At 43.0% G+C, this 20,337-nt stretch overlaps 1 protein-coding gene across 2 annotated transcripts in view; it reads right to left on the bottom strand.

Annotated features, from left to right (window-relative positions):
* Window positions 1-25: 25 nt before the first annotated feature.
* The window catches only part of Rlip (Ral interacting protein), a 38,596-nt gene continuing 18,284 nt past the window's right edge, over window positions 26-20,337 (bottom strand). The window contains exons 10-15 of one of the 2 annotated variants that reach the window (XM_077627117.1): window positions 17,917-18,291; window positions 16,864-16,942; window positions 9,608-9,839; window positions 5,290-5,353; window positions 2,975-3,037; window positions 26-2,362 (exon numbers count right to left, since the gene is read on the bottom strand). In XM_077627117.1, the coding sequence (XP_077483243.1) occupies window positions 2,252-2,362; window positions 2,975-3,037; window positions 5,290-5,353; window positions 9,608-9,839; window positions 16,864-16,942; window positions 17,917-18,291 (924 nt within the window). In that variant the 3' untranslated portion in view covers window positions 26-2,251. The remainder of the gene's footprint in view (window positions 2,363-2,974; window positions 3,038-5,289; window positions 5,354-9,607; window positions 9,840-16,863; window positions 16,943-17,916; window positions 18,292-20,337) is intronic. The other variant, XM_077627118.1, reaches the window with a different exon arrangement.

Below are 20,337 nucleotides of genomic sequence, written 5' to 3' on the forward strand. Positions count from 1 at the left end.
CAAGGCAAACCACATTTTGACAAAATACTAGCCAACACAGCTTTTATTAACATCCCGTCTATCATAAACTATATGCACTCTCAACAAACAAGTGTTTTGAAGAAAATATCTTGCTACAGAGTTTGACACCTTCTAAGCTGTCGAAAAAGTGCCTCTGCAAAAAAAGTGGCAGAGCTAGCAAGATCCAATGCTCACAACCCTTCCACATCTCAGATCACTTGAAAATGCTAATAAATAAATGCAGTTGCACAAGCTGCCATATAGCTGAAGTTTTGTGCACGGCCAGAGATGCATAACAGCGATAGAATGTTGGTATGGGCATGCAGGTGCAGGGTTCCCACCGCTTGTGTTTGCTACGTGCTCCATACTGCATGTACCATCATGGGGCCTTTCAGGCAGAGTCCTGAAACATGAGCAGGACACGAAAAGATTCCGCTTCTGAATAGCATACACATGCTAAAATGTCACATTATGGATTCTAAACAACATTGGAGAGAGACAGGGCACGGACTATAGGTTTCTTGTTACTTACAAACATGAACAAAGTAGGTAACTTGTGAAGACAAAAAATGTCCCCCCCCCCTCCCCCCCTTCATGCTTCCAACCCGTACCAGTGTTGCCTTGACTTCATTTACAGGGCACTGTCATGATATTGTTGCATAATATGACAAAGGAAGAATGTGCTATGTTCTTGGATGGTGCAAAGAGCATGGTGCAGAGTAAATTCCATGACTATTGGCAACCTTATTATTGTGCTCTCCAGTTAAAGGGGGGAACATGGCTCTGAAATCCCAAAAAATGGCCAAATAGATTCTTTTTTTAAATACTGTAACCTCTTATATGCGTTTTTTATACTATCCCAGTTTCATTGTTGAAATCAAGGAAGTACTTAAAAAAAATTTCGTGATTCACAGCAGCTCAGCATTGCAAGGAAATGCTCCAGCAATGGCATTTTTTCTCCATTGATCTTTTTTACTTAATTTTCACCTTACGGAGTAGATTTCTTAACGACTGTTCTATTCTGACCGTTTGTTTTGTTGCACTCCTAGGACCATGGTGCAGGTCAAGACATTTTGTTCTTCAAATTTGTGAACTTAAAATTTTTTGTATAAAATTTTCTTGTCACTCTAGATACATCAACAGACACTATATCACAAAACAAAAATTCCAAACCAAAATTCGTGCTTAAGAAAAAAAAAAATTCTAAGAATGCCTCGACCTGTAGCACGGAAGTAGGAACGCAGCGAGTGTTGAACCAGCCCTCTGCCTCATTATCTTAACTCTGCAGCCTTTTTACAAGATTCAGAGTAAAAATATATACACACTGGAAAACAATTTTCTGGAGATACAAGAGTGAAATTTTGTGAGAGTGGTCATAAAATTATTTCTAATATGGTAAAAAGTTTCATGTAAAACATCAATAAAAAATTTGATAAAAGCCGTATTGCCCTTAAAAAGGTTCCACAGCAAGATCTGTGTTTAGTGCATCAAGCCCCTTCGTTGCAGTCCCCACTACATTTTTTTTTTATTTATTAGAGCAGCTGGGAATTTCCCAGTGCACATCCTTCAGCTACAGCTGTTTTGATGCAAAACTCAAGCTTGTGGTGCACAGGGCCACCTGCTATATGTGCTATTACGGCTCCTACACCAAGCAAATGAATTTAGAAGCACAAAATCTCCACAGCACCTGTTTCTCAAGCCATGCAATCAGAAGGACTATTTACCCTTCACTTCTGCAGGGTTGTTTAACGAGGTACCCAGAAACACAAATGAATGGTACTGCATGACACAGTGGAGCAGATGGCAATGACAGCGCCAAGGTGGAGTGAAGGGGTAGCAGGCACCACACTTAAAACTTTCCACACACTTTATACAGTCCCTTGTGAAGAGTATTTTATTCACTAATGGATGTCTTGAATGCATCCATTAGTGAATCCATCAGTCTCCGCATTCAGTTGTGGCTGGCAAGTGAACGTGGGATACTCTCATCATATTTTGTTCCCTATTTTATCTTTGTGAAGAGCAGTGCCACAAACGTGGCGAGCCTATACAAAATTTGACCCTCCCCTGTGCCACCTCGCTGCAAACCTCCTGGCGCCATCATCCCCAGCAAATGGTGATGCAAAAATGAGGGGGCAAGGCAAAAGGAGCTGGTGGAATGAATTTTTGGGAGACATTGGCAGTAGTACAAATAATTCCGACAGCACCGCTGCCTCTTGTTCAATTCCTAAAAGAGATCCAGCCGGCCAGGTCAGACTTTCAGCATTTTGGCGTCGTTCTGGAGGAGGCGCATCTTGACTTTGATTTCCACACAGGCTTCCCTCTCCTTCAAGATCTTCTGGCCCAGCTCCATGGCTCGTTCCTGCATTCACAGGTCATGATGCAATAGTTCTTGGGGTGCAGTTTTGTGCACATTCGTAAATAACCCCAATTTACATTTAATGAGTTGGCCATATAACCTGGTTTTCCATACTTACAATACCTATACATGCACTCTGCTGGCCTCAGTCATTCAACTGCTGCTTCAGACACTTATACACAACCGAAAGTGCTGCACCCATAAGTGGAAAATATGTTCCAGAAATACAAGTCTGCACTCTTGCTCCCAAAGCTACGCTGAAAACATTTAACATTCCTTTGTAACATATATTTTCCTAGCTTCTTTTTGACCAACTGCAGTAATAAAGTGAGAGTGCAAAAATTAGTAAACGCTGAAGAGTAAACTCTTCAGTTTCAGTAAAATTAATTATTTACAGACAGAAATAGGGTGGACAGCATTGTTTGAATCTTCTCGTGAGCCACAACCATTTTTGAAACAAACGTCAAGGTTTTCGACACAACTTCTCAATCTTTGTAAAGATTTTTTTTAGGTTTATTTTGGATGGCAGCACCAAGTCTACTAAATGTGGCTGAAATTCTGCTCGGATACATAGTCCTACCCTGCATTACACTGAGCAAAAACAGAACCTGTTACCGAGAGCTGCTTGTTTTCCTCCAGAAGCTGAGCCAGAACTTGCTTCAGTTCCTCTTCTCCTTCCTAAAAACACTCGATTAAGGAACAAGATGCTTGCTTCACAAAACATTTGTACAACTTGTGACAATTTCATAGTGGCCTTGCTATATATCCTCCTCTGTGAACTGAAACTTGACATTTTTTGCTTTAAGTAACCTGTGCATTTGTGTGGCAAAAGCTCTGGCTAAAAAAAAAAAGCAAGGCTGTTATTCATGCCACTTAGCACCTTTACTGATATTCTTGTAGCATGACACTGTCACGTCAGCTCCTTTAGGGGCTCTGTCAGGTACGTGCTTTTAAGCCAAGAGAACCGATCTTAAACTGCTTGAAAGATAAAAATTGAAACTAAAATAGAATGTAGCTTTCTGCAGCAAGACACTCAATCAAAGCACTTATCGGTGCTTTGTGCAAATAGTGACACCTTTGTTTCGCGGCTTTGAGGAGAGTGGTGTTAGCAGCAGGAACCATGTACAACATACTTATGCTTTGCTGCTAAAGTTGGCACATCTTTGCACGCTGCTACATTAAACTTGCAGAATGAGTGCGTCATCCATCGCAAGTAATACTTCATGACATACTGTAGGATCAGACCAAGCAAAAATTATACAGTCCGACCTGAATATACTGAACCCAGAAGGGTATTGCAAAATAGTCCGATACATACATTGATATTTCAATATTTAAAAAATGGCAATAGACAAGCTTATGCGTAACTTGGAGGCAAGAATACATTGCACCCATGTTAGCAAAGCGCTTCTTGCAGCAACGTCCCACCCAATGTCGTGCTGGAAGCGCACTGCTTGCTAGGCATTGCTTAGCCTAACCTACGTCGCATCGAAGCAGCGACGGACAGTTCTTTATGTCTATCCACCGCCTGTCATAAGACTTTCAATCCTGTTACCAGTACAGCATAAATATAATACCGTCTGATTGAAACTCAGGTACATATGGTTTCCATAATGCCTTCAGCAGCAAAGCACATTGGGCAAGGGCTACCACTAGGCATTAGTTAGGTTGGCTTCACTGTGAGACAGCAACGCGGCACACAAAATTAGTACGAGATTGAAAGCCACCCTGAAGCACTCCCCACGTCCACGTGACCACGTGGTTACCCAACCGCAGTGCTGCCAGCAGGAGCTCAAGGACAAGCAGCCGACCGTCTCGCACGCAAAAGTGACCGAAGAGTGCCATTGGAAGAAGCCCCACTGGCAGGGGTGTGGCACGCGGTTCAGTATATTCTGCGTGACTTTCCCATACTTTTACATGGGATTTTCAAGGGGATAATCTATGTGTTTGATATAGCCAATAATTCGAAATATCCGGGTTCGATATATATCCAGGCTTGACTGTATATCCTGTACAAACAACTCTCTTATTCTCGAGAAAATCTTCACAACACAAAAGCTAAATTATTTTACGTTCCATTCTGCCTCCGCCTGACTTTTTTCACTGCTGCTAAAACCAGCACACTTAATTGACAGCCCAGTTTGCCAAGCGCCAGGCCACTGTAGTAGCCAGCCATTCAGGCAGGCTGACCATCCCTCTCATGGGCTACTCGCCATAACCACAATTCCACGCCACACGTGAGTAAAAAATGAGGTGATGCCAGCGCCCTGTGCTATTCTGAACAGATGTGTCCTCACATATACTTGAAGCATGGATGAGTGTACCCTCACTTCACATATGAACAATGCTAACCATGCTTTACATTTCATTTTGGAACAATTTGGTATTGCAAGGTATTTCTGCACTGCACCCACTACCAATTGTCAGTACAGATCAAGAAAAAAAAGCATTTCAAGTAAACAAAGGTCTATAGGTCAATTAAAGTTCTGAATCCATCAATTAAGTCAAATTTGGGAGAAGAACTGATCCTGTTCATTGTGACAATGTGAAACTAAGACAGGCTAACTACCAGTTCAGCTGCGCCTCCCAAAAAATGAAGAAAAATAGTTTGGTCCATATGGTTGAGAACTGGGCCTCTGCACCCTAGCTTTGACTTCTGAATTTGAAATCACTTGTCTATGGTTTTTACAGGTGTACTACTTGCATAGTTTTCACAGTGTTACACACTGAGTGTAGAAAAAGAGCACAATACTTCATTTTTGTCGCATTAAAACTTTTGGCTAAAATGTGTCACCATTTAAAAAAGAAAAAGCAAACATTTTAAACAAAAGCTGTAAAATTCTTTCAATCATCTGGTGTTTCTTCAGGACCACATATTTCAGCATGCCTCCAACTAGTAAAACTACTAATTCCATCAACCAAAAGGATACACTCTCACTTCCTTCTGTTCCTGAGCTGCTACCATCAGCTGATTCAACAGAGTACTGCTTGTACCTGTAATAAAAGAAAAACAATTTTACTATTAGTGTCTGACAGGTACATTCGCAGAAAAACAGAAAACATTTACATTGGGCCTGCAGGGCACATAAACACCCGTCTGTTCAGGAACAAGAAATGGCGAGAAGATACAGGACAGCAGACAAAGCACACACACTAACAACCGAGTGCTTTTGGGACTGCTGATACAAGCTTCTTATAGTATATAGGGCATGGAGTGACATCAGGAAAACATACAAATCACAGAATATGAACGAAGACAAATGGATGAAGAAAAAGAAAAAACAAAAATGTTGGTGTACTAGTAGCAACACCGCTGTCGCATGCAGCACAGGCGGCACTGGCCGCCGATGACGCCAAAACCAAGCAGCGCCCTGGTGGGGCTCCCGCCTCGCGCTAGTCTGTTCTGGCTGGCTCAAGGCAGCATATCATCCCCTGGCACTACTGCCCATAATCGGCCACTGATTCTCTCGTCCGAGCCTAGGACTGGTTGAAGCGACACTGGTATCGCCCTGACAAGTAGAGACAAAGAATGCAAAATGGCTTGTAACCCTCTCAAACCTTCTGTTCGTAGCAACGATCTTGCACTCAGGATCTTCAGGATCCTGCACTGATCTTGCGTTCAGGATCTTGCACTGATTGAAAAACGGTGTGCAAACATGACCACGTTTGCTGCAGCATGCGGCCAAGTGGCTGCCCGTGCCATGCTTCAGTAACGTCAGGAGCTCTAATAATTGCTCGATGCATCTTTCAGTTCGCCCTACGTGCTCGTCAAACTTTGCATTTGTCTTTTATGACATTAAAACAAAAATGCACCATTTCTGCAGTCCAACTGTAGCTGGAATTAAGAGTACTCACTGTACTGCCATGCAGCCAGTTTTTCAAGAACTCAGTAACAATAGGGGCATTTTGAGGACCCTTCGAAGTTGGTTGCTCTAAATGAGTGCCCCGTTTCCAGCCACAAAATACCTCCCGCGCTTTACCATGCGATTATTTGTAATTTTGATTTAGATATATTTAACTAAATACAGGTATATCAGAAGACACTGTTGCATGTTTCTGTAGGCACAGAGACACAAAGCACAAAGCGCGGAGAAAACTCGTAGAGGAAGAACTATTAATAGCTATGAGTGCGAAACTTGTGCACACTCATGGAAACACTCAGAACGGAGAATTGTATATTGGTTAACGCTGAAAAGCTGAGCTTTTGCTCGGGTCTGATGAGAATATGGAATCATCCATAGGACAATGGGATGTTACACACCACATTGGGTATGCAGTTCACGAATTGACATCCAGGTTGTGTTAAGCATGGCTGTTTCTTAGCTTCTTGACTGACTTTTCTGCCCGACATCGCAAGCTTGTTGGAGGTGGAGAATGCCCAAATAGCCATACTTCTCAGCATATGTCCACTTCACACTGAGTAAGCTGTCTAGTTACCATCACAAAATGCTGCAGAATTTGCTAATCAACTTAAGAAAGGCATTTATTTTTATTTTAGGAAGCCCAAGCATAAAATCAAACACAGGCAAACATGAAACTATACAACACTTATGCAATTGAACAGTTCAGCTATAAGTAAATGATTCTATCCCTTAATCACCATTGCCCCTGTGTATGCTAATTCTCAGCAGCAATTCTCACTGCTGTTGGAAGCTTAGCACTGCCAGTACCACTGCATTTACTAAAGTATTCTGCAAGAACAGAGCATACCAAAACAGAATGGATAATTTGCAATACTACACTGCCCAAACAAGTGGCCCATTCCAGCGCCATCGCAAATTCTGCGGTGCCTTATACATTGTTGTTAGACACATTAACGAAAAGCAATGCATCAAAAAGCAAACTGCAATGGTGTCAATGCCTTTTATGCAGATTCCCAAGGTTAAACCACACCTATCCACCTCCAACCAGTGATTACAGGAGTCCATAATAGTCTCATCATCACCAACGTCACAAGTTTCAATCAAGCGGTAGGGAAATTTAGATTTTCAATTCCAAATTTCTAAGCAACGAACGCAACTTTTGCTTCAAAACAAACTTCAAAAAAGCAAAAAAAAAAGCCAGAACACCAGAACTTTACTAAGAACAAGAATTGCACGGAGTTGTCCTCAGTGCTGCTTTAATCAGCAAGCCATATATGGAATATTTATGGTTTATAGGGGTTTAATTTCCCAAAGCAACTCAGGCTATGAGGGAACCTGTAGTGAAGGGATTATTTATATGAACAAGTCGTTACTGCTTTCTCTGCTACACTGTCTTCTAATATATATCACAGTGTGTCAAGCCTAAGAGTGCTTGCAAACATAACGCTCACTGCTTCGGCTACCCTAACAATGAGTACCGGTACTGGTTCTGCCCTGCCGTCTAACCATCCCTCCATATAAGGAGAGAAGAGAGGGGGTTCCTCATGTTGGGGACATGCCCTCCATTATCGCATTAGCCGATGCCAGATTGATCCGCAGGAGCACCACCTCCTGACTTCCACATCTATGCCTTTCTCATCAGACAGTCCTGAACTGAGGGCCTGTAAAAAATGTTTTTTTTTTTTCCTCTTCCTCTCCATTCATTAATTTTTGTTTTGTATTAAGGAAAGACAGCTTTCAGGTTTTGCCACCTGTCAAGACGCGAATTGAGAGCAACAGCTGCTCCACACCATTCAAAAGCACTTTCTCCCATGACCGCCTGTACCACATGACCACAGGTCATGGTGACAGCCTTTCGATCGAACGAGCTATATACACTGTCTCATAAAACTTGAGTTAGAGTTTTCAAGTTGTCATTCCAGGAACAGGAATCCAAACTTTTCTTCCCATTCAGAAATCTCGACTTCAGAACCCCACAACTCAACTTCTACGACAGGCAGGATGATAATTTTACCCTTACTGCATTCCTTGATGTCAAGACAAACCAATGGCAAGCATGTCAGCAAGTTCCCTGCAGCAAAATTTCTTAAATGCTCTCGCCAAAAGGCCTGCATAACATATAGCATAAGTGCACAAGGACTTGTTTTACATGAAATGGAACGACATATTTAAAACCAGCACACAAAGATGCACATTCCCTGTACATTGCATAATTCTGACTTCATTAACTTCTCTTTTTTTTAACAAAATGGGTAGAAAATTTTTAAACCCAATTTTCACAGAGATGAATGCTTCTTCTGCTACCAAACAAACATCGACATAAGAAGATAGAGCCAAACAACTGATCTTTACTAAGAATAGCTATTGGATCAAGTTGTCCTCAGTTAACACGTCGGCTGTGAAGCCAGAGTGCTGTGGAACAGCACGACTACACCACAACATAATCATTATAATGCCCCTACAGCATTTGGACCATTTCAATCAGCACCATGCAAAATATAGGTCAGTAAAGCTATCAAGAGTACTGAAAGCAGGAAAATTTGTTGCTCTCCAAACTGCCCTCTTCAGTACCCCATTTGTGACAGGCTGTGCCAATAGACACCATGATGAAACTAGTTCAAGACAAGCGCAACAGCACAGTAGCAAGCTTGCACCACTACAGCATCAAGATGCTGTTGTACAGAAACATGCACAGATCGAGTTTCATGTAAATTCATGCCTTTCTCCAGAAGTGTGCTCCACCTAGCAGTTATATTTTTTTGCCTCAGAAGGATTCAGCACTTACATTCATATTACGTTTGGGAAATCTTTAAGGTTACCAAGCTAACACAGTAAAAAAAAATTTCTTAAACAATGAAACTGGCAGTACACGCGTCAACACTGTCAAATAGAGCAATTTTTTCATTGCTTTATTCTGGATTTCTTGCATTTCCTTCTACAAAGAAAATAAGCGATTGCATGGTCCCTCAAGTTCCTTTCTCCTCCTATAACTCTTTTTAAGCAATTTTAGATTTTAGAAAGTTAACCAGTGCATGTTTCACATTTCAAGAACTTAACTATCTTTATTCAGGCAGAAAATGTTTTCGAACAGAAATGGCGAGTGCCGTTGAAAAGGTTGACAGAACAGAAAGGAGTGTACGAGCGACTGCCATAATCTCAGATGGTGATGTACGCAGTCTGCCCCTCGGCCAGCACCAATAACTAGCACAAGGTGTACACACAGTGGCTGGACTTTAGATGCCTGCCTTCACCACCCCGTCCCCTTTTTGAAGGTGCTTATTGCCTCATGGCATAGAAAGAGGATTATAAAAAAAAAATAAAAAAGAGGGGGAGGGGATGGTTAGGTAAATGGTATGCCTGGCTTTCCAGTGGCTAAAGCACTCACTTGGCCAGCTTCTGGTACTCGGCAATCTCACTGCGCAGGCGCTCTGCCTCGGTGCGTTCGGCCGCTATCTTGCGCCGGAGCTCGTCACCCAGCGAGAGCAGCTCCTCCTGCTGGATGATCAGTTCCAGCTCCTCGCGGCGCAGCTGCTGCATCTCGGGGTCTGTCTCTAGCTCGGGAGGCTTGGGGCTCAGCTCTTCCAGCAGCTTTGCCGAGACTTCATCCAGCACTGTAGCTGCATCACAGTTTGTCACTCCCCTCGCCTCTGTGCTCTCTAAAAGACTTCTGCAGCCTTCTCACTTGAGTCATTCATTTTTATCTCTTGTGCAGCACTTCAACTAAGCACATATGCCTGTCATTTTGCCATGCCAATATGTGCACTTTTACACAAGCATGCTTTGCAGTACAGGTGGCCAGAGACATTTTCAAGTAACAACAGCCCGCAATTGCACTGTATTACTGCAATCAAAGCCTGCATCCAGGAATTTGACTACTTACATGATTGTAAGTCGACCTATTTTTCAAAATTTGAAAATCTGAGGTGGGGGGGGGTCAACTTAAAATCGAAACCAAAGCGTCACACCATAAATAAAGGCGAGACAAACAAGGTATCAGGCATGCTACAGCATGGTTGCATCTTTGCTGTGCGGCTCCGTCGCATCGCCCTTGTTTCTGGCCTTGAGCAGCTGCTACGTCAACGCCCAGAACCGGCATCCCCACCCCGCGAGTGGCGGCCGATGGTGGCCGTCGATAAGCAGCAAACCGGCACCAGCCCACTCCTTACACGTGGCTGCAGATTGCGTCTGCTGATAGGCGGCAGTGGCCCGATAACAAATTCGCGGGTAGACTTGGTAGCGCAAAAAAACACAGGGACACAGAAAGACAACACCACAAAGCGCTAACTTCCAACATAAGATTTATTTCGTGAAAGACGGGTGGTTTTTATACTGACTTATCATGCACTACTATCAGACCACCGCTAGCACCGCATATCAGACAAATATAGGATCTCCTTTGGCAACAGAGCAACTGAAGGACAACTTACACAATCATCATCCAACAAAGAAATCCATTCCGCATCAATTATCTCTCTAGTTAAGCGATTTTTGTGCATTTTCAAGACCACACATTTTTTTAGGAGTGGTACGCAATGACACACACGGCAGTGGGCTGACAAACCTTTTCCACGCATATCACTTACATCACGCCCATGTTACCGAAACCTGTTATTCAGGCATCTGCCTATTTGCCCTACATACTGTTTGCCACAGGAAAGGGGTATCTGATACACAACATTTTCAATGCAGTCAACACATTTGTTTTTATGTTTCTTAGTACAGCCAACAGTCTTTTTAGATTTTGTCAAATTTTTTGTGCACAAATAACTAAACTTTTTAGGGGCTGAAAAAACCACCCTGGCTCCCGAACGCTGCGCTATTTAAGATTATGGGAAAGCAGATGAAAGTAAGGAATAACTGCTACTTTCTCTTCCCTAAGCATAGCCTCTTGAGTGTCCTGCGTTTTTTTCCGGCAGAAGTTCTTTAAAACGCCTTCCGCTACTGAAACCAGAACATGGGAAGGGTAACCGGTGTTTTCCAACCGCTTGCACTGCTGTGAAAAACTTTCATGCATGAGGTGCGGACAGGACTTCACTAGAGAATTAACAAAAGAAATGTGAACAATGGAACGTTTTACGTGTTTCGAGTGTGCTGAATGAAAAGGTAATAAAGGTTTTTCACCTCGAGCTTTAAACAACCAGCAAGTCCGATCATGATGTAGTATAATGTTGATGTCAAGGAATTTGATTACCCCCTTTTCAGGTAGTTCAAACATTAGTTCTAGAGGACGGAAATGGTTACGGAACGAAGTGAGGACATTACGAACATCATCCTTGAAGGAACCGTCATTTCTGTTAAGTACAATAAGAAAATCATCCACATATCTAAAAATCTTGATGACATTGGTATCTTTTACTATATCCGCAAAAGACCTGTCCAACTGAGCTAAAAACAAGTCGCTAAGGATGGGTGCTATGCAAGAACCTATGCAAATGCCTTCTTGTTGAAGATGTGGTTTTTCGTCCCACACTATGAATGTAGACTTAAGATAAAATTTTAAAAGTTCTAGAAAACCATTTACCGAGATGCCAGAAGCATTTTGAAAGGCAATAGGTCCGTACTGATCAATACAATCTTCAACACACGATAACAAAGCTTCATGCGGAATGGAATAATAAAGATCCTTTATGTGAACCGAAAAAACAGAAAGGCCATGTGCCTCATGTGACTTGAAAAAATCTAAAACCTGCTCAGAATTTCGGACAAGGAATGGATCTTGAATGGATAACATTTTCAGATTTTCTTGTAACAAAAGGGCAACAATCAGTAATTCCTTTAAGAACCGCCCCAAGGTTCAACCTAGTACACATTTTCTTCGCTTCGGCTTTTATCTTTGAAATTTTTACATTTGGATAGCAATTAAAGGCGGAAGACACAGCTTCACATGCTTTCTTATGAAAGAGCCCAGAAGGAAATACAGTAAATCCTCCTTCTTTGTCTGCAGGAAGGAGGCACAATGAATGATGTTCTAGGTAAGACTTAGTTCGATTTACGGAAAGGGTGAGTCGTTTCGTCTAGCTCGCCTTTACAGGGAATATCTCCACCTTTTGGTTCACAAAAGGTCAAGCCCTTTCACAGCAGGGAAGACGTTACGAGAGTGCCAGCGGCTTGTCAGCCAGACTACGGACTTCATTTGGCAGCGACAACTGGACTACCTCAGAGGACAGCTTGACATTGTCACGTTCACCTCGGTGTGTCGTCTATACGCCACAAGGACTGGATCTTCCTGAACATGTGAAATCTGTTCTGTCGTTGGGACCTAAGTTTGCTCTGGAGCCAAGATCGTCTTCAGCGGAGCGGCTCATGTTCGTTCATCAGATTTCTCGTATCATCCCCGAGCATGAGGCAGACCGATGTGTTTCTGCAGGCGTCGACACCTTACGGCGATGTAAGTTACAGCCTTCAAGACTTTCCGTAAATCGAACTAAGTCTTACCTAGAACATCATTCATTGTGCCTCCTTCCTGCAGACAAAGAAGGAGGATTTGCTGTATTTCCTTCTGGGCTCTTTCATAAGAAAGCATGTGAAGCTGTGTCCTCCGCCTTTAATTGCTATCCAAATGTAAAAATTTCAAAGATAAAAGCCGAAGCGAAGAAAATGTGTACTAGGTTGAACCTTGGGGCGGTTCTTAAAGAAATTACTGATTGTAAAAAAGACTTCCTTCAGGCTTTCTTCAATGCAAAGACCCATAAAACTGATGTTCCTTTTAGAGTTATTGTATCAGAGAATGGTACATGGCAAAAATCTGTTGCCCTTTTGTTACAAGAAAATCTGAAAATGTTATCCATTCAAGATCCATTCCTTGTCCGAAATTCTGAGCAGGTTTTAGATTTTTTCAAGTCACATGAGGCACATGGCCTTTCTGTTTTTTCGGTTCACATAAAGGATCTTTATTATTCCATTCCGCATGAAGCTTTGTTATCGTGTGTTGAAGATTGTATTGATCAGTACGGACCTATTGCCTTTCAAAATGCTTCTGGCATCTCGGTAAATGGTTTTCTAGAACTTTTAAAATTTTATCTTAAGTCTACATTCATAGTGTGGGACGAAAAACCACATCTTCAACAAGAAGGCATTTGCATAGGTTCTTGCATAGCACCCATCCTTAGCGACTTGTTTTTAGCTCAGTTGGACAGGTCTTTTGCGGATATAGTAAAAGATACCAATGTCATCAAGATTTTTAGATATGTGGATGATTTTCTTATTGTACTTAACAGAAATGACGGTTCCTTCAAGGATGATGTTCGTAATGTCCTCACTTCGTTCCGTAACCATTTCCGTCCTCTAGAACTAACGTTTGAACTACCTGAAAAGGGGGTAATCAAATTCCTTGACATCAACATTATACTACATCATGATCGGACTTGCTGGTTGTTTAAAGCTCGAGGTGAAAAACCTTTATTACCTTTTCATTCAGCACACTCGAAACTCGTAAAACGTTCCATTGTTCACATTTCTTTTGTTAATTCTCTAGTGAAGTCCTGTCCGCACCTCATGCATGAAAGTTTTTCACAGCAGTGCAAGCGGTTGGAAAACACCGGTTACCCTTCCCATGTTCTGGTTTCAGTAGCGGAAGGCGTTTTAAAGAACTTCTGCCGGAAAAAAACGCAAGACACTCAAGAGGCTACGCTTAGGAAAGAGAAAGTAGCAGTTATTCCTTACTTTCATCGGCTTTCCCATAATCTTAAAAAAATAGCGCAGCGTTCGGGAGCCAGGGTGGTTTTTTCAGCCCCTAAAAAGTTAAGTTATTTGTGCACAAAAAATTTGACAAAATCCAAAAAGACGGTTGGCTGTACTAAGAAAAAAAAAACAAATGTATTGACTGCAATGAAAATGTTGTGTATCAGATACCCCTTTCCTGTGGCAAACAGTATGTAGGGCAAACAGGCAGATGCCTGAATGACAGGCTTCGGGAACATGGGCGTGATGTGATATGCGTGGAAAATGTTTGTCAGCCCACTGCCGTGTGTGTCATTGCGTACCACTCCTAAAAAAATGTGTGGTCTTGAAAATGCATAAAAACCGCTTAACTAGAGAGATAATTGAAGCGGAATGGATTTCTTTGTTGGATGATGATTGTGTAAGTTGTCCTTCAGTTGCTCTGTTGCCAAAGGAGATCCTATATTTGTCTGATATGCGGTGCTAGCGGTGGTCTGATAGTAGTGCATGATAAGTCAGTATAAAAACCACCCGTCTTTCACGAAGTAAATCTTATGTTGGAAGTTAGCGCTTTGTGGTGTTGTCTTTCTGTGTCCCTGTGTTTTTTTTGCGCTACCAAGTCTACCCTTGAAAATGTACCAACAAGCCCAAGTTTCTACCCCTCTGAACAAATTCGCGTTCTGCTCTTAATAGGCGTCGTCCAAGTTTTTTTTGTTTGTTTACTTTCAATTGCGCACTTGGCGCTTAAGGGAGCATCGATAGTTGATGGAAGGGACGCTCTTCCAATCGCGGCTGCACCGCCATTCGGAACCGTAGCAGCATTGGCAACTGTTGGTAGCCGACAGAAGAGCCGATGTCGCTCACGCGTTTCTGTTTGGCTCTGACGCAATTGACTACTGCCGGCCGTATTTCATGCGTTTTTAATGTAGTGCTTTGTCATTCGTCATTTGTGCTCCGGGTCCGGTAAGCGACCGGCGTTCATTCACGACTACGTTCAAGATGGCTGTCATTCTTTACGCCGAAGAAATGAACTGCGCTCCGGGCCGCAAGTTCCACGTTCGCAGCGGGTGATACAGGAGTAGCAGCTGCAGTAGGCAAAATTTTCAGCTGTTCCATGCGATCTCGTGATGTGGTTGTTTGTGAAGTGAGGGATTTCGCTGCACGACGATGTTGGAACGACGAGCTGTGAAACCGCAGCAGCGATCACGACGGCAGCGCTAGAGAGGACGATGGCGCAAGTGTGGACGAGTAGTCCAGTGACTAATACATTTTCGTTTTGGAATGTGCCTACGGGCACGCTTGCGCACGACAGCTGATAGCGGCTGGCGATAAGCGGAGGCCGCAGGATAGTGCTATCGCGTTCTTTTATTAAAGACGAAGCGTCAACGACCTCTAAGTTTTTTTTTTTGTTCTGAAATGAGATGTGGGGGGTCGATTTACATTCGAGTCGACTTACAATCGTGTAAATACGGTATGTAGTGTGCAATGACCTCTGTGCACATTTCAGTTCTGACATGCAAGCAAAGATAAAGAAATTTAAATTGTTTTGTAATGCCCATCACAAATTATTTGCACTGCTATCAATTCGATTCCTTAGCACAATGCTGATTCCAAAAGAGCACATGCGCCTGCTATCTTGATACATTAATAGGTACACTTTCATGCATGCACAGTTCTGTGTGGAGCAATCCAATACAAGTCAATTAGGGGAATTCTTTATTCCTTTAGGGGAATAAGGTAATAAATTAGTATCTATCACAGTGAAGCTGCATAGAAACAAAGAAGAGCAATACAGTTTTCATCTGTCACATTACCGCTACATTCATGGGTACTTTGTGCATTTAATCCATAACTGAAATAATTAAGCATGACAAGGAACACAAATATAGCGGAGCCATTAATCCATAGGCATGATGACAAACCTATATGCTGATATCTGGTGTGTAGTTTACTGCACAATAACCATAACAGCGGCATCCTGTAGAAGCCTGTCTCCCCTCAAGTGCGACAAGTTAACACAATCGGCAGGCAATAGGCGTGTGTTCCGTGAGCAACGGGCCAGGGCGCGGAGGTTAATACCACCCCGCACCTCCACCACGATGTTGCGGGGTAGAAGGCAGTCGCAGTGTGTAGAACCACACAAAACAAGGCACGAGCACAAGGCACAGGCCGCCGTGATAGATTTGGTCACGCGCCAAGATTCAGAGCATACGCCAAGCACACACAACTTCGTCCGCATCATCGCCATTCACTGGTTTCATAGCAATATGTCACTGGTATCGTTCTGGGCGAGTAAAAGAAGCGAATGTAGCACGTAGCGCTAACGCACAAGGCGCAAAGTATGCTCTCCCAAATTTCTTGCAGCATCTTTTTCATTTACAGTACGCTTTCGAAAAGCAACTGCCATTCACAATGGTGGCGACAGCAGGGTTATCAGGGGCAATGGCCGCCAGATGAAGCTATGGTAGGAGTGGTGTTACTCCCAGAGGCGCTAGTCGAAGGATACTGGCGGTATTTGATTGAAGAAAGCTGGAATGACTGGACACTGTATTTTCAATTCCTCCACTCTTGTTGTACACTTAGGCAGATATCTTCCAAAATAACAACATTCATAGGGTGGCATACTGAACACAAGGCCCTTGCAACACAGCAAACAGTTTTTTTTAGGACTACAAATCCAGGTTGCTAAAAAGGGTTTTTCTGCCTGTGTTTAACTTGATATATTGAGCTCCTATACAGCATCTCTCCTGGCCTCATATCATGCACAGTTTTGGTAATATTCTGGGAACATCTCAACGTGACAAGACAGACTGGTTAATCTGTAACAGTTTTATGCATAAACGTCAAGTTCTCTTTAGCCAATCTACACAGACTGCACCAATGTTCATGAAAGAACAAAGCGAAGTTACGCTTTATGACTGGTACCAGTCTTACACTTCAAACTAACACATGTCAAGTAATGAGCACCAAACGGCTGGTTACCTTCGGCTGCAGACTTTTCAAAGCCATCTTCCTTGAGATCTCCAGTGGCATGCATTTCTCCACTGCCGACCACATCGTCCTGGATAATTAGACACATTAGCATAAAGATCACATCAAGGATACGACAAATGCAGAGGTATAGCAGCACCTATAATTAATACGAAGAAAGCTTCAGCAATCAAACTCCTCTTACTCCTTACCTAGCAAAAATCTGGAGATATTTAATCTACATGCTACCAAATTTTGCTGGTGATGTATGCAAATGCAAGAAACCTTCGTATCTTCTTTACATAAACGGAGAAGTGTGCTCCGTATTATTCTAGCCGCACCTGTACACACAGTAAACCGTTCAAACCTTGTAAATTGCCTAAACACCACAGCATATATCGTTACAAACAAACAGCAGAATCAACAAGGTGCAAGGCTGAAGAAAGGTAAAGTGATAAGCATAATAAATAGCAAAAAATAGGCTTCCCTAGTCCATGCATTCTTTAACCTCATAGAAAGTAGAAGCCACCCCAGAATAACCTTCACAAACAAAAACATTAAGAGATTTGAAGAAAATCTTGTAATCTTCGTGAACAAATAATATGTGCTTTGGGGAAAATCAAACAGTGATCGGACCGTGCACAAAAAAAGAAGTGGGACAACAGTAGAACAATAAAAATCTTTACACAGCAGAAAGAGTGCCCGAGGCTCGACTTCTGATGCTAAAAATACAAACCTTAAAACAAAAAACACATAGATACGGCTCTCAATGTTTTCAAGCACTTAGCCACACACTCAGAGCAGGTGCATCCGCACAACAAGCACTGCTTTTGCCTTGCGCATGGACAGCATGCAAGCCAAGTGCAAAGCAGAGAAGGGCAGAAAGTCTTCAGGCAAATGTTCATTCACGAAGGTGCAGCAGCCAAGCAGTCTCATGCAAGCCCAGCAGCGCGGCGCAGCGTCTTCAGGAGTGCTGGAGGAGGACGGACAGTGCAAGCCTCGCAGGCCAAGCCTCAGCAGATGCATCCCTGTCCAGAAACGACGGAAGCCGCTGACAGCGCCCACCTGAACCCTGACTGGCTGCTCCTGAGATTCGGCTGCTGACACTGCCACCGCAGCTCCCTTCGCGACGGGACGGTGCAGAGAAAGCGATGGTGGTGTCCCATCCATTTCAGAAACGACTGAAGGTTCTTGATTCTGAACTTGACTGGGGGCAGCGGGCGTCACAGTCGTCTTCGGCTGCTCGTTCAGGAGATCCTTGGCTGGTGCCGGCTCGGATAGAGGTGGCGCAGTGATGACGGGTGCTGCAGTTTCGGGAGGTGGTTGAGGCGGAGGTGGATCCACAGCCGCAGGCTGCCGAAGCCGTGTGTCGATCTTCTCTATGGAGTCTGCTCTTGTGGCTTCCACAGGAACCTTTTTCACTTGTCGCAAGACACGCAACTGTGCAGTGCAAGGTGGGTGGGTTACAGGCATGGTGCTGAGGTCCTTTGTGGGACATAAACAAGATTTAGCCACACAGAACTGGACCTTCCATAAGTTCTAGACCAAGAAAGCTGTCCAAAGAAAAAAACCTGACACTTCAGTACCTTTTGCACATTTGTTTAAACTTCCTTAAGTTCTTGTTCTAATGCATGTTGCACTATCAGTCTCAGTATGCATATATTACATTCCAGCCAATTTTTTCCAATAATTTTACTCATTACAAATCAAATGTTAGTGTCACAATATTTAACTGGTATTTGAAAAAAGCAATTCAGTTTATTCACTTATGTAGTTTTACATTAAAGTGCGACACGTCCATATATGTACCTGTCATAACATATACGTACCATAAACTTAGATGAATTCAAAAGAAAAGAACCGACACATTGCTGAACTGCATGCACTGTATGTCTATTGTCAAGAGACTGTCTTAAAACTGCCATGTTCCTGAATGAGTCAGGCAGCAATCGAAATCTGCAAGTCCTGTCACAGTGATATGAACGTATATAGCACGAACACATTTTGCAAATTTTCATCTTTTCTTCTCACCCAGTGGCTAACTCTCATGAGAAAGGAGGCCCATAACACGATTTTTTTCTTTCACTGCTCACACATTTGCAAATCACAGTGACATCATCATCATCACCCTGACTATGCCCACTGCAGGGCAAAGGCCTCTCCCATATCTCTCCAATTAACCTTGTCCTGTGCCAGCTGTGGCCACCGTATCCCTGCAAACTTCTTAAAGGGACACTGAGGAGAACTCTATCAATTTTTTTTGTTAGCAAAATCTGATAGCTCGGCATTTCATGATTTTGTTGCCGCTTGTCCGGGCGCGAAAGATGCATTTATTTCAAAGAAATTTGGATTCGAAGTTGAAAAAGTTTTTCCCGCCCCTCTGATTCAAACTCAGGGAACTCTTATGACGCCACGGCAACTCTTATGACGTCACAGAACGGAGTGACGTGAATCGTGACGTAAACGCAGACTCCGTGATTTCTGCCGGTAGCGGTGCGGTGTGCAACCTTCCTTTGAAAGCCTCAGAGATTCGTAACATCCATGAAGTAAAGAGAATTCCTCCAAGGTGGCGCCTCTTGTCCTAGGAAGTCATCACGCTTGTACTTGCGAGATTGGCCTGTGGCGGCAATACCTGTATTTTGGTTCTTGCTATTTTCTACATTACAAGAGCTTTGTTTTCAGGAAGAGTGGCGTTTTTGTGATCAGGAGCTGCTATTCTATGGATACAAGCCAACTTCAATTTCTCCTCAGTGTCCCTTTAATCTCATCTGCCCAACTACTAACTTTCTGTCGCCCCTGCTGTGCTTGCCTTCTCTTGGAATCCAGTCCGTTACCATTAACGGTCATCAGTAATCTTGCCTTCACATTACATGGCCTGCCCAAGCCCATTTCTACATCAAGCATAGGACAAGCATTAAATGGGGAAAGCAGCTACTATGTCTGAGCATGCAGCTAACATGGGTAACCTTGTGTAATTCTTGTGTTTTGACTCGAGCTCTATTTGTGCCAGATGCAAAAATTTTTGCAGCATGTTATGTACAAAATTTTCAGTAACCTCAAGCTGGTCACTTTTTGTTTTCATCTGCACTGTGTTCATGCAGGCAGCAAAAGAGTTATCTTTACTGTTCAAGGGCTACTCTGTATAGGCCTTTGTGATAACAGTAGGAACATACAAACAGCGATTTTTCAGTTCGAAACGAATACAAAGAAAAACAGTAGAACCTTGCTATAGTAAACTCTGTTATAGTAAAAACTCAGATGTAGTAAAGTGAAGCTGTGATCCCATTTTTCCTTCCATAGAAGACTAAATATTTTTTCGGTTATAGTAAAGATTTTTTTTTTTTTGAAGAAACGGCTACAGTAAAGAGCATTTGGCCGTGGCAACATACTTCCCGCGGAGTGACGACATTGCGGCACGCGCGAAGTCTAGGATCGCGAGGCAAGTAGATACCAAATACGATAAAACGGCACTCTTGAGGTGGCTTC

The sequence above is a fragment of the Amblyomma americanum genome, chromosome 6 (genome assembly GCF_052857255.1).
Source record: "Amblyomma americanum isolate KBUSLIRL-KWMA chromosome 6, ASM5285725v1, whole genome shotgun sequence".
In the NCBI taxonomy this organism is placed as follows: Eukaryota; Metazoa; Arthropoda; class Arachnida; order Ixodida; family Ixodidae; genus Amblyomma; species Amblyomma americanum.